We start from the raw sequence: 25912 nt of genomic DNA on the forward strand, positions 1-25912 counted from the left end.
TACAGTACTGCAGGATTTTATTCTGGTTTACATTTTCATGCAGCAGTAATGAAAGTTCTTTGGTTTAGACCGACTAAATGGGGGTTTAGCTCATTATGACGACAACAGCCCCAATAACTCATCCATCTGCAGGAAAGTTCTGTGTTGCTCTGACCTCCTCCAACACGTAGCCTCTTCAGCCAGGCCCACAGAGTGTTTCTTTGTCCAACTTATGACAAGAGTATTTACATTAACTCTGCAGCAATGGAGCTGGGAAGCCCTGGAAATCCAAAGAGAAGAACACATTAACATTCTCACATCTGTGACTGCCGCCTTTGCTCTTTTTCAGCATCTCTTGCTGCATTAGTAATATCTCCTATCTCAGTTTGGACTTGTGCCATCTCAGGTTCAGGCTGCTGCTGCTTTGTATTGAAAAGGTTGCTGTTCTATAAAGGAGAAAAAGAGAGGCTCTGAGTCTCTTACACAGAGAGACTATGAATTACTATTTGTTCTTGCTCTGTGCATCTCTAGACCAAACACAGGTCTGTCTGAGCAAAGCAAACTCCCTGGCTGCGGAGGAGCCGCACACGTTCAGCGGCATCCAGGAGCTCCCGCTCAGCCACTTTCCTCGGCGGCTGGCAGTCAACAGCCGCAGGTCCCTCTCTGACTGGCAAGAGAAATGGAGGCCAAACAAACTGCGGCTCTTGACACAGGCCACTTCACATCTGCTCGTAGCCGTGGTGAAGGATCATGCCAGTGGCTACAGGTACCGCCCCCACGGGAACAAGTATGAGGGTGGGAAGCTCAGGCAAGTGGGACGTTGAAGCATGGTCAAGACAACCTGCACTAGTGACGAGAAATTCATCAAGGATAGACTTGGATCTCCAAACCCTAGAAAAGAAGCGGAACACCCTGGAACATAAAGAGAAGGTCTGGGATTGTGCTGACGATGAAATAGTGGACGACCTGGCACAGCGAACAACCGATTAATTAATGTGGCAGTGAAACTAACTTCTGAGTGTCCTGGGAGGGAACCGAAGGGGCGTCACCACTTCAGCCTCGCACAGAAGCGGCGTTGTAGGGCGCTTTCTTCAGGGACTCCAGGAAGAGCTGCTCCTCGTCTAAGTAAGCGCGGTTCTGAGAGGGGAAGGGGGCAAAGGGGAAGGGAAGAGAGAGGGGTGGATGGAAGAGGTATCAGAGGGTGCCACAGAAGGGGGCTGACAGTCCTGGCTGTCACTCAGGAGGGAGGGAAGCATCCCAAACCCTCCCTCCTGCAGTCAGCAGTGGGCAGGTACCACCCGTGGCACCCCCTGGGGTGTGGGGGCTCCCCCCGCCCCGAGCCCACAACCTCACGCTCTGAGCAAGACCCACAGCGGAAGCCTCAAAGAGCAGCCCCGCCTGGGGAAGGACCCAGCAGGGAATCGGCGGGCCGACGGGAGAGGACAGGGACATCCTGAAGCCAGAGGCCAGCTGGCTTCTCCCAGCCAGGGACACGGCGAGGACAAGTGCGACCCCACAGTGCCGAGGACCTTGTCCATCAGCCTGAGACCAGCTGTGAGGAGCCACCCGTCCTTGCTTCTGCCATCCCTCCTCTAGGTGCCCGGGTCTTCTACAAGCCCGCCCAGCCCCACAGCTCAGTAATGATCTTAGCCACAGCCTGGGCTGTCTCCTACCGGGCTCAAATCAGGTTTCACCCAGCCCTGCTCCCAACCCAGCACGTTTGAAGCCCCTTCCCACCCCAGTCGCCCACCACCTCACCTGCAGGACCCGGAACTTCATCATCGCCACCGTGGCACTGAGCTCGGCAGAGCTGGCAGTGGCCACGAGTTTCTCGAGAGCGGCCTGGAGTCCCTCGACACCTCCCAGGCTCCCTATGGAACAGGAGCCCGACTGTGTCGTGCTGCCACCATCAGAGGATCCGCAGATGGAGACAACACAGCATCCCTTCGGGTGCTGCCTGCGGGTCCCTGCAGCAGGGTCCTCACCATGCTCCCAGGGCAAACGGGCTTTAACCCACCAGCCTCTCCCTTCCTGGCCCCTCTGCCCTCTCCTGGCACTGCCCTGGCTCAGAGCTTCGCTGAGCTCCTTCACAAGACGAGGAGGCCAACTCCTCCCGTCTGAGGTTGATACGCAGGGGAACTAAAACAGCCCCTGGGCACAGCCCAAGCCTCCCAAGAAGGGGAGTACAAGTGCAGCTGCCCCCCGGCACGTCCCTCCCCACCAGCAGCAAGCACAGAGCCTTACCTGGCACACTGGAGGAGCCTGTCAGAAGGGCACTGCAGTCCTGCCTTGCGGGCCGCACCATCGTGGGGCTGTTGGACGCCTCCTGGCGCAGCTGTTGAAGTTGGCTCCTCTGCTGAGCCATGCTCAGCCGACCCTGCCCCGTCCCGGGGAGAAAGGGAGAGAGAGAAGATGTTGACAACGGTTCGGGCCCTTGGCACGGCGGCCCCAGGCCCAGAAGGGAAGCCGAGGGGGTACTTGCCTGGTGCAGACACTCTTTCTGCTGCCTGAGCTGCTCCAACTGCCACTGCAGGGCCTGCAGACTCGACTGGTCCTGCGACTCGACCCTGCGTGCCTCCTGCAGGGCTCGCTGCCCTTCCTCGTACTTCTGGGAGGAGAGCTGCAAGGCAGAGCGGCTGGGGAGGCTGGGGACAGGGACCCTCGCTGCCCTGGGCCCAGCAGGACTCCTTCAGGCGTCCCCTCCTTCCCCTTCTTCCAGAACAGGCTTTCCCTCCCTGCTCTGGGAGGGCAGTGGAAGCCCAGCTTTGCTGCCAGCCCGTGCGCAGCTGGCAACGGCAGCGCAGATGCTCCGCTTACCTTGGTCATTCTTCTCATCTCCTCCTCCTGCAGCCGGACGCGCAGTGCAGCCTCATGCACATTCTCCCTCTCTGCCTTCAGCTCCTGGCAGAGCTTGTCCAGCAGCTCTTTCTCCCTCGCCAGCTGCTCCTCCTGGGCTCTCAGCGTGTGGGCCCGCATCTTCACCTTGGCCCACTCCTAGGATGGGCACAGGGGAAACCAGCGCATGACCCGATCCGTCCTGGATGCTCTCTCGTGTCTTTCCAAGAGATGGGAAACATCTGCCCCTGAGGAGCTTCTCGTGTGTGCCCGTCTGGGGCGCAGAGCAACTCCACTAGCTACTCCAGCAGCACCCTCACCCCCCAGCCTCGGGCTCTTCCCGGAACAGCCTCATTCTCACCACCCCAAGCGATGTCTCTGCCTCCAACAACTCGACGACTGCCCTGTAGGCAGGACCCACCCGGCAGCCTGCCAAGCGGGTGCTGGAGGCCCTGGGCAGGGGCTCTGCTGCGGTACCTTGGCCATGCTCCTCACGGGGCCCTCTCCCTCAGAGGCCACGGGCAGCGCTCGGGCCGTGGCCTGCTCCTTGCTCGGCGGCGGCTGCTGCTGGGCGTCAAATTCAGCCCGCTCGGCCGCCAGCTTCTGCGGCTCCCCCGCGTGCTGCCGCGTCACCGCCAGCTGCTCCTGCAGCACCGCGCTCTGGAGAGCGTCGCCAGAGAGGAAGAGAGAAAGCACTAAGTCCCAGTTGCTGGAACGTTTTTCTCCTTTAAACCCACCTCTGCCACTGAACCTCGGCCAACACCCAGAGGTTGCTTCAAGCCCCCGGCGCCTGGCAGGAACCCTGCGCGGAAAGCTCTGGCCCCACGCTCCTCCAGAAGCCGCAGCGCCGTGCACGCACACGGCAGCCTCTCGCACCCGTGTGCCAGAGGGTTGATCTGAGGGCGATTCGCCACACAGCTGGGTGTGGGATTGAGGAGGCAGAGGAAGGACGCTGCCGCCCAGCACCCACCTCTTTCCTCCACCACACGCCGCAGCGCAGCCCCGCTCAGACTCACAGGACCTGAGAAAAGCACCTGGAAATCTCCGCCCCACCTCACCTTCGCCTTCTCCAGCTCCACTCGCTCCAAGAGCTGCTGGGTCAGCGCTTGTTGCGCCTCCTCCAGCGATTCCACTTTGGAGCGCTCTGCCAGCAACCTCTGGTGCTCCTGGGTTCAGACACAGAGGAGACACAGATGCCACTCGCAGGCTCCATCCAGCCCAGGGACCGCCAGTGGGCAAGACCCACGGCCCATCCCCAGACAGGAGGGCTGAGCTGGGCAGAGGGCACAGGGCGGGCTCACCTCCAGCAGCCCAGTCTGCTCATCCAGCCTGGCCTCCAGTTTAGCCACCATCTCCCGGAACCGGCACCCATCCTCCTCCGCCTCCCTCTGCTGCTGACACAGGCTGTCCTGGAGCTCTGGGGAGAGGCAGCAGCGGGGCCATGAGCAGCACGAAGAGGGAAGCCCCACTCTGTCTACCCCGTATTCACAGAAAAACTGCACGCGCTTGTGCTCAGCACCTTCCGCACATCCCCCAGGACACCATGTTGGAAAGGGAAGACCCTGAGAAGCCCAGTGACCGAGGCAGGCAAGGCTCTGCCAGCCTTGGATCCAGGCCTCTGCCTGACTCGGAGCACCTTCTCCCCATTTCATGGGTGTCCCCAGCCCCGGCGGGGACCCCGTGGCCATTTTGGCGCAGAGGAATGGCAGACATACCCTTGAGATACTTCTCCTGCTTCTGCGTCCCCATGGCCAGCTCCTGGGAGGTCGTCTGCTGTGTGGCCTCCACCTTCCGTAAAACATCACAGAGGGTGCCGCAGAACTTCTCCATCCGATCCACCACACCGTTCAGAGTCCTGCAGAGAGCAGCGAGGGGAGGGTCACCCCGGGGGGACACACCTCATCTCCCCACGATGGAGAGGGGGACGTGTGGTGGGCCAAGGGACGGGCAGCCCTGCCCCGAACCCTTCTGGGGCAGAGCAGAGCAGTATTCCTGCATCAGCAGAGCTCAGCGTCCCTGGAGGCAGGGGCTGGGAGAGGGGGTGGCCTCTGGTGCCACGGTCCAAGGCTGCTTCCCTGGAGCACAGGGAACACCGTGGCCAGGGACCAACGCAGGGACACAATGGCAGCCATCGGTACCTGGTGTGCGAAGTGGCGCTGGTCACCGCCTCAACCTCCTGGTCCTTCAGACACTTCAGCTGCTGGAGCTGCTGCTCGTGCTCTCTGCGCAGCTCCTGCACAGACACCCTGCAGGACACGGGCAAGGAGCCCACCACGGGCTGTTACAAACTGGGGCTCCCCAGGACAGGCAGTGGGGACGAGGCTTGGTCAAGGGCCTGGGAACCAGGTCCCAGGAGCTGAGCTGGCACGGGGCTCTGTCCCAGGGCATCCACTGACAGGCATCCGCACTGGGCACGGACCACAGCTGGGGGGGACGGGCTTCTCCACTAGAAACTGATTTCTCATTGACCCCCAGTGTGTGGGCAGCAGTGACTCACTGACCGGGATAAAAGGGGGTTGGGGGAGATAAAACACTGGGCTCAGCATCTTGCACGATACAACACGTTCACTCGGAAAGGACGTCTCCAGCCACGTCTCCCTCTGTCCGGCTACAAAGCAAATCCCCATTCCAAACGCCGCCCAACTGCCCACAGCCCAGTGCTTCTGGAGGCTCCTGTCACCCTGGCCCCAAACCACTCCCCAGTTCCTCTGCCACAACCAGCAGCACCGGCCCCACACCTGCGCTGCTCGTGCCACTCTCACCTCTGCAGCTCTCGCAGATGCTCCAGCTCGGCCAAGTGCTGTGCCAGCAGCTCTGCCCGCTCCCGCTCCGCCTCCTGCCTCTGCCCCTGGAGCTGAGCCACCAACTGCTCCTTCTCCTGCCGCAGCCTCTGCTCTCGCTGCCTGCAGGTCTCCTCTAACATCTTCACCTGGCTCCTGCCCGCGGGAAGAAGCAGCGTTACCTTCAGGGCAGCAGTCGGCCCTCTCCACCCACAGCTCACACGGGGATTGCAGAGCAGAGCGGCGGCGCTGGGGGTGCGGGGAAACACGTGGCTCTCCGCAGCCTGAGCCCTGCCTGGGGACATGCTGGCCCTGGGAACAGCTCCTCCTCCTTCTGCCACACAGGACAGGGTGGGTGAGAGCAAACCCTGCCCTTGGCTCATCTGTGGGGCTCCTCTCTGCCCACACCAGCTCCACACCCACACGGCTCTGGGCCTGCCCGCCCCAGGGACGGATCTGGGCAGCGCCCCAGCGCTCCCCCCCCCGGGGAGAGGGACAGGGCTGTAGGCAAGGCCCGTTCAAAGGAAGGGAGCACGTGCTCTCGCCTCTGGGTACCTGTGGGTGCTGTCGAGGAGATCCAGGTCCTCCTGGTGCCGCTGCCGGAGGATCTCCAGCAAGAGTTTGTCCTGAGCCCGTGCCAGCTCCAATGTCTGCACCTGCCGGGCACCCGGGGAGAAGGTCCTTGTGCCGCCCAAGGGACAGAGCGCCCACAGCAGCACTTGCTGGCCGCAGCCTTCTCTGGACGGGCAGCTTCCTCCACTCTGCCTGTGCCCCTGATGCCACTGGGAGCAGGCGTGGCTCCTGCTCCCCCATCCAGCAGGCCATGGGGCTCACCTGGCTCTCCAACTCTGCTACGCGGGCCTGGGCACGGAACAGCGCTGCCCGACAGCCCTCGTGGAGCTGGGCCGCGGGAGCCCCCAGCTTCCTCTCATGCAGCAAGCCCAGGCCTGGAGACTCTGCCTGCAGGGACACAGATAAAAGACACAGGCCCTTCAGCATCCGGGGCTTTGTGCTGTGGCCATCAGCCCCTAAAGGCAGGCACGTGCCCCGCGGGCAGCTCTGCCCGGCCTGTGCCTGGGGAGCTCTCTCAACACTGCGCAGGCAATGCAGGGCTGCAATGCACACGATTTACAAAGCAGCCACAGCACACACGCTATGGCCTCACAAATACAACTCGGGGCATCTCGGGGCTCTCCAAAGCCTTGGCCTGCATCAACACAGGCTCCCAGGGATGCAAAGCAGGGCACAGCCATCCTCCTGCCCAGGGAGCACAGACAGGGCTGGGTGACCCTGAGCTGGCAGGGGAGGGCTCACGATCACCACCCCGATTCTGCACCTCTCGGGGGCACAGGCCCAGCACACCTACCTGAGCCAGCGGGGCAGGGCCCTGTGTCTCCTGCTCTCCCGGGTACAAGGCTGCAGGGACTGAAAAGGGAACAAGTCTGTGATTCAGACAGGCCAAGGGCAACCACTCCCTCCCACAAGGATGAGGGCCTGGGTCTCCTTGGCAGAGCGAGAAGGGTCCTGCTACACTCTGGCAGCTGGGGATGGGGACAGAGGCTCAGACAGGCTCACCCAGACCCGCATTCCTACCCCACCCCACGCACACTGGTGGGGACTCTGCTCTGCAGATTAAGTCTGGGGGAAAAGCACAGCTCCTCCTCCATCTCCATCAACCAGGGAGGAGGCTGGGTCCCCTCAGCCACTTTCAGTGGCCTCTCGAGTGGTGCTCAGCCTCAGCCTAGGGCAGGAGGGGGTCTGCCAGCACACAGCGCTAGTGGCACGAGGGTTGGGGCAGCAGGAGGGAAGAGGGAGAGACGAGGGACAGCACGAAATGTGGAGCTCAGTGTGCCCCGGCACCTTGTCCCCACCACGCCACAACACGGGCATGGTGGCATCCTGCAGCCTGGCAGCCCCCTCCAGCAACGGCTGGGCAAAGCCCGGGCAGCGCTCACATGGACAAGGGCGATGCTGCGGCTCTGGCCTTTTTGTGCCTGGTTGTTCTTGCAGGGCCGGGGGGGACCCTCTCTGCATTCTGCTGCCCAAACTCGACAACCACACAAAACGCACCTGGGGCGCTGGCATCTCCGGAGGGATCCCACTGTGCTGCCTCCGACGGCTGAGCTGAGCCTTGTTCCGCGGTGCTGAGCCAGGGGAGCGGTGGCCTGCGTGGGCACAGAGACACGGGTGATGCACAGCAGTGCCGCAGCTCAGGGAGAGGCGCCCAGACATTCTCCTGCTCAGCACTGCCTGGAGTTTTTAAACTTCAGAGCCACCTGCCCTCCCGCTTACAGAGGTGCCAGGGCACCGTGATCCCCCCGCTGGGTACCAGCGCTCCCCGTTGCCCCGTCTCCCACACACAGCTGCTTTCTGCAGGACATCCCTCCCATGGAGGACGCCCGAAAGGCGAAGGCAGCCTTACCTGGAGCTGTCTGTGCTCACTGCCTCGGCCTGCACGGCGGCTGCCTGTGGCCGTGCTCCTGGGGAGGCTGCTGGCCGGCTGCAAGCAAAAAGCATCCTATGGGGGAGAGCCAAGGAGGCGAGGAAAGACAAGATCCTTTCCCCACAACGCCAGCTCCTGCCTGGCAGGGGAAAGCCTCTGTCCCACTCAGATGAGCCAGGATTCAGCCTCTGGGCTGCAGGGGGAGCAAAGACACCTCAAAACCTCCCTCCACGCTGCTCCTCCTTGCTGCATCCACCCCCTTCCCCTGGGCAGCAGCAGCCCCACCTAACACAGCCCTGCCCACACCACGGGGCTCTCTGTCCCCAATTCGCTTCCCACTCCCCTTCAGTGGCACAAGTCTGGACCTGGGTCCCTGCCAACTCAGCTGGAGGAGAGCCTTTGCCTCAACGAGGAGGAAGGGCGGGCAATTAAGGCAGGAACCAGGAGCACGGGGAGGAGCTCGTGGGGGGGTGCTGATCCAGGACAGCTCTGCGGGACTCACAGCACTGGGTGCCCTCTTGGCTACAACCGCAAGGAGAGCCCCGAGCTGTGAGGGCACTGCGGGCTGGATCACTGGGACACAGCCCCACATTATTACCCCAACCTGAGACAAGACAGTGCTTCAAATTGATTTCTCAGATCGGAGCCCAGGGTTTCTGAGAGCCCCTGCTGGACAACCACATGCGGAACAGACGGGAGCGCTGCGGCAGTCAACCGTGCCTTTACCTGACAGGAGAGCGGCGATTCAGCCCTTCAGCTGGGGCTTCCGAGGGCTTGGCGCTCCTCTGCTGGGCCTTCGCCTGCGCTTGGGCTTTCTTGCGTGATAAGGCAGCGCTCAGCCAGTCCTCCTCCTCCTCCACTGGGGCAGGTCTAGCAGCTGCCTCCTCTCCAGCCGGGAGCTGTCTGGCGGGGCCGGGCCGCCCAGCTGCTGCAGGACTGGCCTTCGGTGGAGATGACAGCTCCAAATCCAGAATGTCTTTGTCTTTCAAGCCCCGCCAGTCACCTCGATTCCTGCGGCCCTGCACGGGCCTCTGGCTGGCTAACGGGGGAGCTTTGGAGAGGGGCTCTGCTTTGACTTCACTGTTCTTCTCGGCTGAAAACCTGCTGTGAGGAGAAGCAGCTGCATCCCTGCCCGCAAGGGGACACCGGGGACCCTGCCCGCTCCGCTGAAGGGGCAGCATGGCCGGTGCCTGGAGCTACAGACACAGAGAGCACAATACCTCACAGGCTGCCTTCTTGCCGGCTGGCCCTTGGCTGTGGAGGCCACTGAGGGCTGGTAAGCTCCAAACACAAAATCCTCCTTGCGCCAACCCTCTTCCTTCTCTGTTCAGACAAGTGGCCTTGACTCAGCACCCAGAGGAGCAGCCGGCTGCAAAGACTCCAGCCCTCCTCCTCCTCCCGCCCTGCAATTCCCACTGATGTTGCTGCCTCCGGGAAAACACCGCTGGAAACCTCGTGCCCAGAAACCGGACAGCAAGGGGTCTCCTCAGCACGGCTGGGGAAAACTTTTGTTGGGACTCAGCCCACGGCCAAAGGCAGCCGAGTTACAGACCCTGTGCAAAGGCTGCCAAGCTGCCGCAAGGGCACAAAGGGCATTTCCCCTGCAAGGGCAGTACAAATCGAGCTCGCTCGCCCAAGCCAGTGCTGCCACCTCTGCAGCCCTTCCCAGCATCCCTGGCTCTGCTCACCCGGCTGCTTCTGGTGGTACTTCTGTGCGACCTCCCTGCGCTCTCCCAGGCCTGGCTCTTCCAGGATTCTGGACGCGGAGCCTCGTCCCAGCAACTCGTCCAGCACGGCGCGGGCTGGCCGGACCTCCTCTCTGCTGGGGACACAGCGGCAGATGGGTTTCTCCCAGAGGCAGGGCTCTTCCTCCTCACACAGCCTTGCCAGCCTGCTCTGGCTCTTCTCTGCCACACAAGGCTGCTCCTGCCCCTTGCGCAGACCCACAGGCACAAGCTCAGCATCCCCCACCCACCATGGTGGCACCATCTCAAGACACAAGCCATCCCCTCCTTTATTCCCGCCCCCCTGCACTGCCCTTACTCTTCTGCCTTCTTGCCATCTCTTCCCGGGCTGCTGCCCAGTCCAATGGCATCCATCAGGTCGGTGATGTCCTCGTCAAAGGTGATCTCCTTCCTCCTCCACGTTGGGGCCGCGGTGCGCAGGGGCGTCTGGGCTGCGCGTGGCTCTGGGGGGGGTGAGGGAGAGAATCACACATGGTAAGAGGTTTTGAGCTAGGCTTGGGGGCTTGTCTCCCTTTTTTTTTTTTTCTCCTTCTTTTTTTCCCCCCAGCAAGAGATCAGAGCAGCCCTGACTGCTCTCAACTCTCAGGACCATTTACAGAGTCACTTTTAAATAGCTCTTTTCAGTGACCAAATCTCACAGCAAGTGACAAACTACCGCCTGCTCCGTGGCCACTGATGGGACATTGCTGGGTGTCACTGACACTGAGGCTTCCAGCTCGGGGGGACACCAGCAGCTTCTTCAGCTTTGCAAGTTTCCACTCGGAGAATTCCTCCCCGCCTTCGCCTCAAGTCCCTCTTCCACCAATGCACCTTAGTCCTTGCCCCAACCCACCAGCAGCTACCCGTGTCCAGAGAAGATTTTTCAGGGTGAAAGGAGGTTTGAGGGGACTACCAGACCCACTGGCATCCCTGCTGCAGCAACAGGAGTCACGAGTGCCCGTAACACGGTCACACTGCAGCTGGATCCCACCCAGAGGTGCAACTGTGCTTTGGGGTGCATCAGCAATGCCCTCAGCCACCCAAACCCTGACCCAGAACACTGGTTCTCCTCTGGCAGTGTGCAGAACAGGCTGGATGAGCTCCAAGGGAAGATCTGAGACTCCAGTCCCAGAAAGGAAAAGTCAGTTCTGTGACCTCTAGCACACTGCAAATGTCGAGCACTCGGGGAGCTGTTACCACCTGTAACCCTGCTACGAAGCTGCTCCCTAAAGGGCCATACTGGTTAACGAGAGATGCCACTAGCTGGCTTTCCTTTAACCTTCGGACATCACACAAACTCATCCAGGCTGCTGATTCATTTAATACAAAGAGGATGCATCAAGCAGCCCTGCTCACCTTGCTCCTTGCTCTGTTTCCCTTGCATCTCAGGGATGCTTTCGGCACCTGTCAGAGCTGGCTTCTTGGGAGCATCCTGCTCCTCATCAGACAAGAGCCCCGACAGAGGATCATCTAAATCTGGCAGTTACCCCGTAGGGGCAGAAAATAAAACAATCAAAACAAACAAATCAACAAAACCAAGGTTATTGAGAACGACGCCTCTGTGCTCAGCCAAACACCGCTCCCCACCACGTGCACGTGGGGACAGGAGATCATCTCTGCCCAAAGCCACGAACGCAGACTCTGCACAGACCTGGGACACCCGCGAGTGTCTCGGCAGTGGGGTGCTTTAACGCCTGACTACTCTTTAGGCAATAACAAAGGGGAGGAGAAAGCCCACCTCCATCACCCCAAGCCAATTAGTGATTGGAACAGATGCTGACCTCAGGTAAAGCACAGGCTCTGACAGCCAGATCTCAGCTGTGCCAGGAAACCGGCTCCCGTCTTGGGAAGGGGGACAGAATCCCCCCCTCCCCGACACAAGGGTCTCCCAGTGCTACAGACAGGCATTAAAAACCAAAGCGGGGCTGAAAAAGCAAACGCCCTCAGGAATCCTCTCCCAGCCCCACCCTGGGGAGGGCCTCCAACACCGAGCAGTCTTGTTTCTTTTCTGCCTTTGGTCACCTCTAAGGGATGAGGTTGGCACGGGCATCGCAGGGGTGAAGGACGCTCTATGTCATTAACCAGCCGAGCCTTTGGGTGACAGAAGAGGCAAGCTACGGGCAAAGAGCAAGGACAGAGTCCCCAGCTGCCCCCACACAACCACGCGCTGAAGGGAAGTGACACCCTACCTTCAAAGTTAAATTTCCTGTACTGTCGGGAAGCAGCGAAGGACGACAGAGGCTTCTTCTCCATCGCAGGTCCAGACTCTCCTGCAAAGAGAGGCCACAGCTCTCACAGACAAGGTCCTGCAGAGATGTCCCTTTCCCACCCTGGCCAAAGGTCACTTCTCTGGCAGCAGACCCCGTCCCTAAAAGCACATCCCGGGACACACAGTCAGTCCCCTCATGGCCCTGTGGGGTGGCAACCTCTCTGGAGGGGCCTCCTTGCAGGCAGAGAAGGAGAAAAGGCCTTGGGGAAGAGCAGGACAGGCTGGGGACAGGCACATCTTCACCACAACCCCCTGGCTCTCCTTCCACACAGACCAAGCAGATCCCTGGTCTCTGACCTGCACCAGGCAACTGCCAAGTGGCGTTTGGTGGCAGGCAGCAGCACGGCTCTTGTGGCTGCTGAGGGCAGTGATGTTACCACAGCACGACACGAGGCCGGGCCAGGGATCAACCCAGGGACAACACACGGCCACAATGGCTGGGACAGCCCCAAAAAGGACTTTTGGGAACAAAGCCACTTGTCATTCCCTATTGCGGAAGAAAATACGCCCTGCTCGTCTGGAACCAGCCTACCACAAGAAGAGCAGAATCTCCTTTTCACCTTTCCCAGGGCCTTTCACGGTTGCCTGCCCTGGCCCAGAACCAGCTCTCGACGCTCCCAGCGGATCAACTTCCAGGTCGTCCAAGTCCTGGAAAGCAACAGGACGGCGACGGGAGCAGGGCGAATGCTACTCCTGCCTCAGCGCTGCTTCTCCCTTCAGAGGCTGGTGCTGGAGGCCACGGCTGCAGCCCACACGGGGCTCAGGCAAAGGGTAATTTTGCACTGACCTTCAGGCTCTGCAGCAGAGCTTGGGGCTCTCTGCCGGAGGCACTGGATCCCTGCATGCCGAGGAGGGCAGAGGTTAGAGACAAGCACACTTTGGGAACTCCTCACCCCTCGCTTCTGTGCTCCAGACCCCGCATCTCCTCCTTGCTTGCAATGGGAGAACACGTGCCCAGCTCCTCCTGGTGTGTCCCTCACCGGAAACCCCCCGTGCCTCGATTCCTCTGCTGAGATCCTACTGCCTCTGGGAGAAGCGTCAGCAACAGCCAGGCCGGTGCTTTGGGTGAGGGTCCTTCCTGCGGCGCTTCCGCCCAAGAGCGCCCACCAGGGCTGGGCTGCAGCACGACGCGCCCCCCGGCTTTGCTCCAGCTCACCCAGGGCACCCGCAAGCCCTTCTCCCGCCATCCACCCGCTCCCCTGGCCCAGCTCCCCCCAAGCCAGGCCAGAGAGGGGTCACCTCTTCAGCCACACCTCATGGTTCCCCCCCATATCCCACTGCTGACTTGGCTGGGCTGACACCAGGGGCAAGCCTGGCCCCCCTCAGTCCCAGCCCTCAGGGTACCCAGGCTCTCTCCCAAAAGTCAGGTTCACCTCTGCACCTTCCACGTCCTCTGAAAGTAATCTGTCGAAGAAATCCTCCAGGTACTCCTCGCAGAATTCATGGGGCTTTCATCTGGAAACAAGACAGAGAGACGGGAGGATGACGGACACAGGCACATTCCTGACTTGGGCACCCCAAAGGGGGATGTGCCGTCTCCCCACAGGACACAGAGGCTTTTAACCAGAGATGAACTTCACTCGGCCTCCCCAAGCTGACGGCCGGCCTTTTCAACGGCCTCTGACACGGGGAAACCCTGCTTGCTGCTTCCTCCCCCCTGAGAGACCACTGGCTGCTGCACCAGCACCTCCTGCTCTCAGCAGGGCAGCAAGAGGACAAGCATGCTGTCCTTTCAGCTGCAAAGAAGGTTCCATTTACCGACCTCATATCCCAGGAGGTCGTCAAGCAGGTCATCCACAGACTCTGAAACCAGACACATGAAAGGTGTTGAGGCAGGGGAGCTCACCACGCAGGTACAGACAAGCTCCCAGTTTCACTATGCCTCGCTCTTTTGAAATCCCCCAGCATAAAGCTTTGGTCTCAAGCTCTATCAGCATAAGGCCTTCCTACGGAGAACTGCCAGCACTTGACCCAGTATTTTGTGGATAAAAGAGTTCACTTCACCTAGCCAAAAAGGAGATTTCTTTATCAAGGAGCCTGCAACTTCCTGTTCAGTCACTGGCCACAAGCAGCCCTTCAGCTGGCAGTTCTCACCGCACAGTGTCTCAGAGTCCCTGGGCAACCCCAAAGGTGCCGCTTCAGTGTCCGGGGCTGCCACAGTGCCCAAGACAGGCACCTGGGCTTTAGGTGAGGCGAAGACCTGAACTGAGGGCAGATATTCTGCCCCGGTCCGGGGAAAGCCCGCAGGAAAGGCCTGCAGGACCCCCATAAGCAAACCCCCTCGGCGGCAGAGGCAGGCGAGCATCTCTGCTCAGCAAGGAGACGACGCCTCAGCTGCACCTCTCAGACAAGGCCCAGGAACCATCGCCGTGGCCAGGACCCCACCTGAGCCCGCTGCCCCCCCGCCTCTGGCCCCCAGTTCCCACCACAACAAAGCACCGACGGACACCGAAGGGAACGCGCCCCAGGCTACGAAGCGTGCAAACTGCTCTGGGGTTTCGCAGCCTACGGAGAAAGACCAGTTCCCTCAGAGACGGGCGCAGGTCCGGCTCCTCCTTCCCAGAACACGCCGCAGCCAGGGGCACGGGGCTCCAGAGCGCCCCACAAGCAAGAGCAAAGCCCCTCCCGGCCCCGATGGCTGGGAAACGGCCCCTCAAACGCCCCAAGCCCCGAGAGATCCCAACTCCGGCGGCAGCGGCGAGCACAGCCCCTCCCGCCCCCGAACCGAGGGGCCGGCGCCACAAACCCCGATTCCCCGGGCCCGCCCCGGCACTCCCCGCACTCACCACCGCGGCGGCCCGGCCTTCCCCCGCTCTCCCGCCGCCTTCCCGGCTCCTGCCGCTCTCGCCTCCGCCGCTCCCCGCAGGGGCACAAGGGTCTCCTCAGCGCCCGGCCCGGCCCGGCCCGCGGCAGCCCCCGTCACCTCCGGCCCGCGCGATCTCCCGCTCCTGCCGGGGCCCCGCTCAGCGCGCCCGGCCGGCCCCGCGCCGCCCCGCCTCGCCCGCCCGCTCGGAACAAGGCTGCGGCGCTGCCCGGGAGCGCAGGAAGGAGCGAGTCCCGCCGCCGCCCCGGGGAGCCGCCGCCGCCGCCCCGCTCCGCCTCGCCTCGCCTCGCCGCGCGCCCAACGGCCCAACCGCCGCCGCTCCGCACGCGCCGCGCGGCCGCGCTGCCCTCCCGCGCGGCTCTTAAAGGGACAGGCACCCCCCGCGTGCTGAGGCGGGGGCAGCGCCGGGGGCAGCGCTGCGGCCCGGGGGCAGGACGGGGCTGGAGAAGCTCTCCCAGGGCCGCGTTCATCCAGCCCCCGCCTCGCCATCAGTCTCGCACCCGGTTTTTAAAAGAGGAAATGTCAACCGCAGGTGAAGCCTTCAAAGCTTGGGAGTGCCCCAGGTAAGCTCTCCTGCTGGGCACTGCACCAAGAACGTACCGGATTGTTTAAAACCATCTGTAGGCAGCCGTTGTCTCAAATGCTCGGACTCGGGCCGTCCAGTATATCCACAAGCTGCAGCCCCATTGCCTGCTCTCCCCAGCCCAGCAAGGGCTCGTAGCTAAAAAAATACACATTCGTTCCCTTCAGATAAGTCATTCTGGTCCATGAACCGTGCAACCCGCTACAGCAGCCGTTGCTGTTACGTGCCTGCGATGTGAAAAGGCCCCACTTTTCACTACAACAGTCACACTCTTATTGCTAGCAGTTCTCCATCGTTACACGAAAACATTTCTCAAGATAATCGTTGCTGTAAAATCTGATCAGAAGGGAGCCCGTAGCAAGGGCGGAGATGTGTCTTCACGCCGCAAAGCCCAAATGCTGAGAGGCTCGGGGAGTGCAGATGAATCTGCACATCTAGACTCTGGCCTTTTTTCTTTGCTCTGAAGAGCACGCGTTAGATTTTTCTGGCTCAAGAAACAAGTGTACAAACCTTGCGATGTTTAGACTTGTCTGCTCCTTGGAGCCTTTGAATGTCTGACAAGCTGTATGAATAGGCATGACAGAGGCTCATGCAAGTGAAAATCACAAAGTGCCATGATAGATCTAAAACTTAAACGTCTTTTCATAAATGACAAAGAGAGTTGAATGAGGAGGACACTGCAGGTCTTTCAACCCAAGCAAGGAAATTCCAAAATTTCAGCAAGCACAAGAAAGAGTACCGCTTTTATTCCCTGTGTCTGGAGTTTTTCAGAAAGCCACTGCTTCAGGGTTGAAGGGTAAATCAGTTGTGTAAAGCACAACAGCTCCAGCAGAAGACACTGACGGTGGCTGCCACCAGATAGCCAGCAGCCAGGGTGTTTTACATCTCAGTTAGGACTGTGACCTGAGAAAATATATGCTAAATCTGCTGCAGCTGAAGATGCAGACTTTACTCCATCACTGCTTTGCTGGGCAACACAAGTGTATGTTGCCTTCCTTCCAAATCTGTCCCTCGGGTCCCTCAAAGTGCCTGCTGCCCCCTCAGGGGTGTCTCCAGGTGAACAGTAGCTTGCAGGGTGCCTCTCAGGGTCTCACAGCAGACTCATCCCATGATCCCACACCACTGACTGCCTCTTATATTAGCTAAGCTTGGATTTTGCCTCTCTAGGTTCTGATCCCAAAGCCTTCATGCGTACAGAACTGCATTTCTCCCAGGAATGCTGTGCTGACATCGGGGCTGTGCTGTGGCAAGGGGCTGGGGGGACTCAGGGCCTGTAAAACCACAGTAGTGAGACCCTGACAGCAAGGCTCAGGTTATTCCTCCTCTCCTGGGGCTCCTGACAGGAGTTCACAGTGTGAAGTTGTGGAGAAGTTTTTGGAAGATTACAGCCACCTGGTCCTTGATACTGACATGAGTAACTCTCTGCTAGCTGCCCCTGTGTAAAGAACTCACTGTTCAATGTTCTTCTCTGGCTTGTCACTGCATAGAGAGCTATTGTTTAGCAAATTCCTTAACTAGAGATATGGAGTGAAGTTGAAACATTGAGTAGGAGGTCCATAGGCTCGTGCTTCTTGGGTGTGCTTCTCGCGTTGTACCAATGAAATATGAGTTCTATTGTGTGGACAGTAGCTTAGAACCAATCACAGCTTGTTTAGCTGTATGTGATCACGCCTTAATAGTATATAAGATGCTCTGTACTTAATAAAATTGGATCAAGCTGGCAAACCATATTGGTGTTACTCTTGATACCCGGGCTTTATCCGTCAACAAAATGAACTGTTGAATTTGACTTTACTGACAAAGTTTCTGAAGGGGAATGTGTTCAACCATTTGCTCAACTGCTACTGGAATGCTGCATTTGAGCTCAGGAGACCCCGGGCCATCCATATGGGACAGCAGCTCTATATGAGTCCATCAGCTGCATCTATTTTAAACTTTCTCTCAGAGATGTTGGTTTATGGCCACTATGGACTGGGTGTTTTCCTCAAGACCTTTGCACAAGCCCTTATCAGGTGACAGGCAGCCTCACTCCACAGATAGTGTCAATGCAAGATGACCTTCATTCTCCGTAAAGCAATGAGCAATTCATCTTCCTCACATCAGTATCCCACTTTGACCCTGATAATCCAGCAGGCTTTATAGCAGTAGCTGTCAGTGGGGATATTTTCCCAGGCTCTGCCCCTCCTGCATGCGTCCTCCCCTGGCTCAGAACCGCCGATTTGTTCATTTCCCCATTTCGTACTGTGATGGTTTGACTCTGGCTAAATGCCAGGTATCCACCCAGTCGCTCTATCACTTCCCCCCCCACCACCTTTTCCCCTTGTTCTCTCAACAGGGCAAAGAGGGGAAAGAAGATAAACCAACCCTTGTGGGTGAAACAAAAGCAGTTTTAATATAAGCAAAACGAAGCAAAGGTCCGCGCGCGGAAGCAAAAGCAAACAGATTTATTCTCTCCTTCCCATGGACAGGCGCTGTCGGGCCTTCTCAGGAGCAGGGCTCCAATACGCGGAGTGGTTGCCTCGGAGGACCAAGGGTGACCCCACCCCCTTCCTCCTTTCTCCCAGCTTTATACTGAGCAGACGTCACATGGTCTGGAATGTCCCTTGGGTCGGTTCGGGTCAGCTGTCCTGGCTGTGTCCCCTCCCAAGACCTTGCCCACCCCGTCCCACTGGGGGAAGTGTCGGAAGGAGCCTTGGTGCTGTGTAAGCACCGCTCAGCAGCAGCCACCACACCAGGGTGCTGCCAACACCCTGCAGCTCCCAGCATAAACCACAGCACCGTGAGGGCTGCTACAGGGGAAAACCAGTCCCAGTTCAGCCAGACCCAGTACAGTCTCCACCCCTTATTCCATACCATTTACGTTATGCCCAGGTCCCACATAATATTCATTTATCCATTCCTTAAGCTTTCTTCACTCCTCCAGATGTTCAGTGACTTGGCTCCCATCTGTCAAGATAGATGCTCAGGACAGAAGTATGTTTGACTGTTGGACTCCAGCACCGGCTAGGTTTGGGTCGTCATTGCACGTATCTGGTTCACTCTTCATCATTCTTACTTCTTCCATCACTTCCTGCAACAAACAACTCACCCCACAGATTACTTTCCCCCCAAGGTTAAATGTTCTTGAGGCACACACTGAGTAGTCCCACCCTCCCGCATTACCCACCAAGTACATCCAGGTCCCTGAGCAAAGACAATCCCACGAGTGGGCTTGCCTTTTCCCAAGGGAGGAGCAATCCGCACTGCCTTCCCCAGCCATTTCCCTGTGTGTGCTATGGGGACCTTATCTCCTCCCACAGGATGAAGGGGGTTTGTTTGGGCAGGCCCAGGACGGTTAACAGATCCTCTGGTGTTAATTAGCCAAGTGGCTTCTGCTAAATTTATATCCCAATGCTTCCATCCCCCATTGTCCAATGCTCTCAACATAGTCTTCAACAGCCCATTATATCTTTCAATCTTTCCAGATGCTTGTGGGTAATAAGGGATGGGATACACCCACTCAATGCCGTGTTTCTTTGCCCAGGAGTTTATAAGATTATTTCGAAAATGGGTCCCGTTGTCTGATTCGATTCTTTCAGGAGTACCATGCCGCCATAAAATTTGCCTTTCAAGACCCAAGATGGTATTTCGGGCAGTGGCATGAGTTACAGGGTACGTTTCTAGCCAACCCGTAGTTGCTTCTACCATGGTGAGTATGTAGCACTTGCCTTGGCGCGTTCGTGGCAGTGGTCCAATAGAGTCAATCTGCCAGGCCTCACCGTATTGAAAACTCAGCCATCGCCCTCTGTTCCAGGGAGACTTTGCTCGTGTGGCTCGCTTGATTGCGGCACATGTTTCACATTCGTGAGTGACCTGTGAGATGGCCTCCATGGTCAGGTCCACCCCGCGATCACGAGCCCATCTGTACGTTGCATCTCTGCCAAGATGCCCTGATGTTTCATGGGCCCATCGAGCTACAAACAGCTCACCCTTACGCTCCCAGTCCAGGTCCAGCCGAGCTATTTCAATTTTGGCAGCTTTGTCTGCTTGCTCATTGTTTTGATGTTCTTCAGTGGCACGCCTTTTGGGCACATGAGCATCTACATGACGTACCTTTAGAGCCACGTTTTCCACTCAGGCAGCGATGTCCTGCCACAATGCAGCAGCCCAGATGGGTTTACCTCTGCGCTGCCAATTGGTCTTCTTCCACTCCTGTAGCCACCCCCACAGGGCGTTAGCCACCATCCAGGAGTCCGTGTAGAGATATAGTACTGGCCACTTCTCCCGTTCAGCAATCTTTAGGGCTAGTTGGATCGCTTTTACTTCTGCAAACTGACTTGACTCACCTTCTCCTTCAGTGGCCTCAACGACTTGTCTTGTGGGACTCCACACAGCAGCTTTCCACTTCCGATGGCTTCCTACCACACGACAGGATCCATCAGTAAAGAGAGCATAACGCCTCTCATCTTCTGGTAACTCGTTATATGGCGGTGCCTCTTGGGCACGAGCCACCTCCTCAGGCAACGCTCCAAAATCTCTACCTTCTGGCCAATCCATGATCTCTTCCAGGATCCCTGGAGGGTTGGGTTTCCCCAGTCGAGCCCGTTGCGTGATTAACGCGACCCATTTACTCCAGGTAGCACTGGTTGCATGGTGTGTGGAAGGGATGTTTCCTTTGAACATCCAATGTAATACAGGCAGCCGTGGTGCCAAGAGGAGCTGTGCTTCTGTACCAACAACTTGTGAAGCAGCTCGAATCCCCTCATATGCTGCCAGTATCTCCTTTTCAGTCGGAGTGTAGTGGGCTTCTGATCCTCGATATCCCCGGCTCCAAAATCCTAATGGTCGACCTCGAGTTTCACCTGGTATCTTCTGCCAGAAGCTCCATGTGAGTCCGTGCTCCCCAGCTGATGTGTAAAGTATATTTTGCACAGCTGGTCCTGTCCGAACAGGCCCAAGAGCTACCGCCCGAGCTATCTCTTGTTTGATGTGCTCAAAGGCTTGTTGCTGCTCAGGACCCCACTGAAAACTGTTCTTCTTTTGGGTCGCTTGATAGAGAGGGCTCACAAGCTGACTGTAACCTGGAATATGCATCCTCCAAAATCCCACAAGTCCTAGGAAAGCTTGTGTTTCCTTCTTGTTGGTCGGTGGAGACACAGCTGCTATCTTGTTGACAACATCCAATGGCACATGACGGCGTCCATCTTGCCATTTTATTCCCAAGAACTGAGTTTCTTGTGCTGGTCCCTTGACCTTGCTTTTCTTTATGGCAAACCCAGCTCTCAGAAGAATCTCAATTACTCTTTGTCCTTTTTTGAACACTTCTTCTGCCACATTACCCCACACAATGATGTCATTCAATGTATTGTAGATGTTCAGGGGCATCACCCTTTTCCAGGGCAGTTTGAATTAGTCCATGACAAATAGTGGGGCTGTGCTTCCACCCCTGGGGCAGTCGATTCCAGGTATACTGGACACCCCTCCACGTGAAAGCAAACCGTGGCCTGCACTCTCCTGCCAAAGGAATTGAAAAGAATGCATTGGCGATGTCGATTGTGGCGTACCACTCGGCTGCCTTTGACTCCAGTTCATACTGGAGCTCTAACATATCTGGTACAGCAGCACTCAGTGGTGGCGTCACTTCATTCAGGCCACGATAGTCTACTGTTAACCTCCACCCTCCGTCAGACTTTCGCACCAGACATACTGGGCTATTAAAAAGCGAATGTGTCTTCCTGATGACACCTTGGCTCTCCAGTTGACGAATCAATTCTTGGATGGGAGCCAGAGAGTCTCGGTTTGTACAATACTGCCGTCGGTGCACGGTCCTCATAGCAATTGGCACCTTTTGTTCGAATTCGACTTGCAGCAGTCCCACAACAAAAGGATCTTCTGAGAGGTCAGGCCCATTAGATAACTGTTTTACCTTTTCTGTATTCACACTGGCCACACCAAAAGCCCATGGATATCCTTTTGGGTCTTTGAAGTACCCTCTCTTGAGACAGTCAATGCCCAAGATACAAGGGGCTTCTGGGCCAGTTACAATGGGATGTTTTTCCCACTTGTCCCCAGTCAAGCTAACCTCGGCCTCCAATACTGATAGTTCTTGACAGCCCCCTGTCACTCCTGAGATCCAGATAGGCTCTCCCCCTCTATAACTTGATGGCATTAGTGTACACCATGCCCCAGTGTCAATTAAAGCCTGGTACTTCTGTGGATTTGATGTGCCAGGCCATCGAATCCACACTGTCCAACACACCCGATCATCCCTCTCCTCCTCCTGGCTGGAGGCAGGGGCCCTCTATTCCCGTTCTTGGTCGGAGTATTCACTGTCTGACTCTTGCTGTGCCAGGCCGAGGTTCCTTCTTCAGGGTCAAGGGAGGTGATCTCAGTCTTCCTGTATCTGGGAGATCGCTGGTTACTTTCTTGTGGTTTTACAGCAGCTACATTAACAACCTTCTTGGATGTCTTCTTCTGGGCAGGGGTCTTTCCTCGCAATTCATGTACACGTGCTTCCAACTTAAAGGTGGGTTGACCATCCCACTTCCTCATGTCCTCCCCCTGGTCGCGCAGGAAGAACCAGAGTTTGCCACGTGTCATGCGCCTTGGCTTCCCTTTCCCCCCTGACTGGGACAGAAGAGAAATGATTTCTTGGGGAGCTCCTAACATCCAGGGCACTCGCCCGTAGAGATGAGGAGGTACCAAGACTCTCTTCAAAGTTCTGAAGCCAGGAAGAGACTGCCTCCACAGCTGGCGTACATCTTAGTCCTTCTCCTGCATCCATTTCTGGGTAGTGCATCGCGGCCAAGCCGGCAGAATACGAGGATGGCGCACCTTTAATCACCTTCCTCCACATGGCCCGTGTGCATGGGACATCCCCTGGATTTTTAGGGGCTTCATCATTATCTGGATCACCATAGATGACTTCCAGCACTGCTAATTCTCTCAGGTACTGGACACCTTCATCTGCAGTAGCCCACTTCCCTGGGGTGTGGTCCATAAGATCTTCCTTGAAAGGATACCTTGCTTTAACACTTGAAAGGAGCCGTCTCCACAGACTGCAAATTGCTGTCTCTTTTCCAATTCCCCTTTCAATTCCTCGATTTCTAGCAAGGGAACCCAGCTGCTGGGCTTCCTTACCTTCCAGCTGTTGAGCATCTGCCCCGTTATCCCAGCATCGCAGCAGCCAGGCAGCGATCCGCTCACCCGGCTGGCGGCAGTAGTCTTTCCGCAGATCTCGCAGTTCTGATGACGTCAGGGACCGGGTAGTTTCTGCCTCCTGTTTCAGTTCTGTTATTCCCTCTTCCAATACCTTTGCTGAAGGACCAGCTTCTTCCTCCTCTTTCTCCTCCCTTATTAATCGAGGGTATGTTGTTCTCCTTGTCCATTGTTTCTTTTTTACTACTGGGGCAATCTCTGCTGTTGTTGTTATTGTTTGAGTTCCCATGTCAACCGCAGTCCTTTGAGAGTGCTGAACTGCAGCTCGGTAAGCACAGGCCAGGCCCCAGGAAAGTGCTAGAAGTTGCTGATTCTCATTGGGATAGGCAAGACACCCCTCTGTCAGGTGATGTGTCAGTTTTGTGGGGTTGCTTGCCTGTTCAGGGGTGAGATCCCAGGCTACAGGAGGCAATAACCATCCTAGGAATCTGCCCAACTCCTTCCACTCTCCCTGCCACCCAGGAACAGGCCGCCTCAGAGCACATTTTGGCACCGATTCACTCAAAATTTGCCTTCTCTTACACCAGAAACCTACCGAGCTCCACACAACCCACAACAGGCGAACAGCATTAATAAAGAGTATCAATGAGCCAACATAAGGATGGCTAAGTACCTCGGGAGCCTGCAAAATAAAACCACTCATGATGATCTCAGATTCCTTACAGCATGTTCCCGAGCTTAACAAAATAAAGATAAGCAGTGCAATAACCAAGCCCGTCACCAGCACAAGAGCTTCTTGCTTAATAACTACTATAGCTACAGCACATTTAATATAAAACTGCCGTTGTTTTGCCCCACGTTGGGCACCAGAATAGACTGTGATGGTTTGACTTTGGCTAAATGCCAGGTATCCACCCAGTCGCTCTATCACTTCTCCCCCCCACCTTTTCCCCTTGTTCTCTCAACAGGGCAAAGAGGGGAAAGAAGATAAACCAACCCTTGTGGGTGAAACAAAAGCAGTTTTAATATAAGCAAAATGAAGCAAAGATCCGCGTGCGGAAGCAAAAGCAAACAGATTTATTCTCTCCTTCCCATGGACAGGCGCTGTCGGGCCTTCTCAGGAGCAGGGCTCCAATACGCGGAGTGGTTGCCTCGGAGGACCAAGGGTGACCCCACCCCCTTCCTCCTTTCTCCCAGCTTTATACTGAGCAGACGTCACATGGTCTGGAATGTCCCTTGGGTCGGTTCGGGTCAGCTGTCCTGGCTGTGTCCCCTCCCAAGACCTTGCCCACCCCGTCCCACTGGGGGAAGTGTCAGAAGGAGCCTTGGTGCTGTGTAAGCACCGCTCAGCAGCAGCCACCACACCAGGGTGCTGCCAACACCCTGCCAGCTCCCAGCATAAACCACAGCACCGTGAGGGCTGCTACAGGGGAAAACCGGTCCCAGTTCAGCCAGACCCAGTACACTTATCTACCCCCTCCTCCCCGGACAGGCAGGAGCAGGTAGCACCACTCAGAGACACTTAGCTTCTGCTCCAATCTCCTCTTCCACTTCGAGGTTGGTATTTTTTTTCTTAGAAGATTCTTCAGAAAGCATATGCATGGGTGGTAGCCGCAGGCTGGGCTCACACAGGGTGACAAGCTAGGACCCTGTGGGCTGGGCCACAGCAGCATCTCCAAACGTGGTTCACATTGCACTGTCCCCCTCCACTTACTCCGTGCCAGAGAGAGCAGCAGCTCCTGGGGTCCCCAGGCTGCCTGGGGAGAAGGCTGGGCTAGCTGAGGTCTGGCCATGTCTGGGGACTTCCAGACTCCAGCTGGGGACTGCCAGTAGAAGCCAAAGCCTTCAGGCCTCTGGGAAGGTATTGCTTTTCACTGCCTCCTCCTAATACAGCTTGTGCTCCTGCGTTTGGGAAATGCTGCTGAATTGTTATTTCTTCCACCCACACACCCTTTACCACCTTATCACTTATCCCTTTCCGCACCCACATCCATCTCGCTTTCCTGCTCTCAGACTCCTTCCTGCACTCCTCAGCACAATTTCAACCCTACCTCAGCACTGTGATTACTCTTACTTCCACCCTCTCTCCCATACCAGCTCATTAACCTTTTCTGCAACAAGACTTGCATGAAGACGAGTGCAGCTGCTCACATCACACTTAATGCACTGGGGCTCCTGTTGGAGAATGGCTTGCAGAACATGGGTCTGTGCAGGAGCTGATTACAGCCATCTGAGGTAAACAAAGGAAAAACCCAGGGTACAGTTACGCTAACAAAGGACAGTTACGCTAGCAAAGGAAGAAACTGGGGTACAGAGCGGCCTTGATTGTTATGGTGAACAACCTTTGGGAAAAAAACAAGCCAGAAGAGGGAAGATGTTGTGACATACTCGAAATACCACAAGGGGCTGGGATATTATAATGTGACCTTTTGGATGTATCCAATAGATTTATGATTAGTATGCATGATTATAGTTAGTGCTTATATAAGGTGTGATTTCTTGCAATAAAGTTGAAGCTTGCTTTACCATTCACATCGAATCGGCTGCTTGCTTCCTCCGTCCACCGCAGGCTCCAGATCTGTATTTGATCTGAACATGTTCATGGGCTGCTCCTGCTCTGCTTGGCTAAGAGAGGGGACATGGCTTTTTGCAACACTGATGGTCCTGGAACAAGCTTGGAGCAAGCCCTGCCTCTGTCTATCTCAACAGTGAGGGGATTCATGCACTGGGGCCTCTTGCTGATAAGCAAAAAATTGGCTTTTGCATGCACAGGCATTGCTTGCTTTTGCTGGTTCACAAGGTAAGCAGTGCCCCCACCCACCCCAGACTGAGCCCCAGCTGGCCGCTGGAAGTACCTGGGCAGCTGCTGTGTTGCCCCTGGGACAGCACGTCCCAGGAGGGCATGGCGAGCACCCAGGCGCTGGGCTGGCACAGCGCCATCGCACGGACTTCAAAGGGGCCACTCTTGATTTATACTCTTTCCAGGGAGAGCCTACTCGGGCCTGACTCTGATTTTTAACATTTCAGCTGAGGAAGGGGCTGTGCCGCAGCAAGTCTCTCTGCAGTAAGAATAGCATCTGCCGTCTTAGGACACAACACAGTTGCCCAGCTCCTGCATGGCAGCACGTTGTGCTGAGATATAGAAGGCAACCTACCCGCTGAGGAATGTCTTCGAGTGCTATTAGTGGAAGAGTATCATCCACAAAAAACAGGCATGACCCTGCGCAGGAGTCTGGCAAGAGCGAGGCTATTTTGAGCTTCTGACACTGAGGATGCAGGGGGACAAGTGACAGGCTGATCCTCCTGGCATGGGCAACCTCCAAAGCTCTCTGCGGCCT

General features: G+C 57.2%; 1 protein-coding gene across 1 annotated transcript; it reads right to left on the reverse strand.

Annotated features, from left to right (window-relative positions):
• LOC141968022 (fas-binding factor 1 homolog) lies at positions 1-25514 on the reverse strand. The gene is made up of 28 exons (XM_074922355.1): positions 25430-25514; positions 13793-13833; positions 13404-13481; positions 12818-12868; positions 12591-12678; positions 11951-12031; positions 11118-11237; positions 10081-10225; positions 9726-9859; positions 9258-9360; positions 8764-9165; positions 8017-8112; positions 7665-7759; positions 6961-7019; positions 6429-6554; positions 6150-6250; positions 5577-5750; positions 4953-5060; positions 4530-4669; positions 4116-4231; positions 3873-3980; positions 3292-3474; positions 2797-2973; positions 2462-2599; positions 2224-2356; positions 1738-1850; positions 992-1116; positions 1-259 (listed from the first exon to the last, which is right to left on the reverse strand). Exons 1-27 carry the CDS (start codon positions 25512-25514, stop codon positions 1033-1035), a joined length of 3279 nt encoding a protein of 1092 aa, XP_074778456.1. The 3' UTR covers positions 1-259; positions 992-1032.
• Between the last annotated feature and the right edge of the window lie 398 nt (positions 25515-25912).

The sequence above is a fragment of the Athene noctua genome, chromosome 18 (assembly GCF_965140245.1).
Source record: "Athene noctua chromosome 18, bAthNoc1.hap1.1, whole genome shotgun sequence".
NCBI lineage: Eukaryota > Metazoa > Chordata > Aves > Strigiformes > Strigidae > Athene > Athene noctua.

What these genes read in the sequence shown, in the direction of transcription:
- LOC141968022 (XM_074922355.1), bottom strand. Translation starts at nt 25,514, where the DNA reads ATGGCGCTGTGCCAGCCCAGCGCCTGGGTGCTCGCCATGCCCTCCTGG. An exon ending in CAGGAAATTTAACTTTGAAG is followed by an intron (nt 11,238 to 11,950) that starts GTAGGGTGTCAC and finishes GGTAACTGCCAG; the next exon opens with ATTTAGATGATCCTCTGTCG. An exon ending in AGGCTCCTCCAGTGTGCCAG is followed by an intron (nt 1,851 to 2,223) that starts GTAAGGCTCTGT and finishes CCTGTTCCATAG; the next exon opens with GGAGCCTGGGAGGTGTCGAG.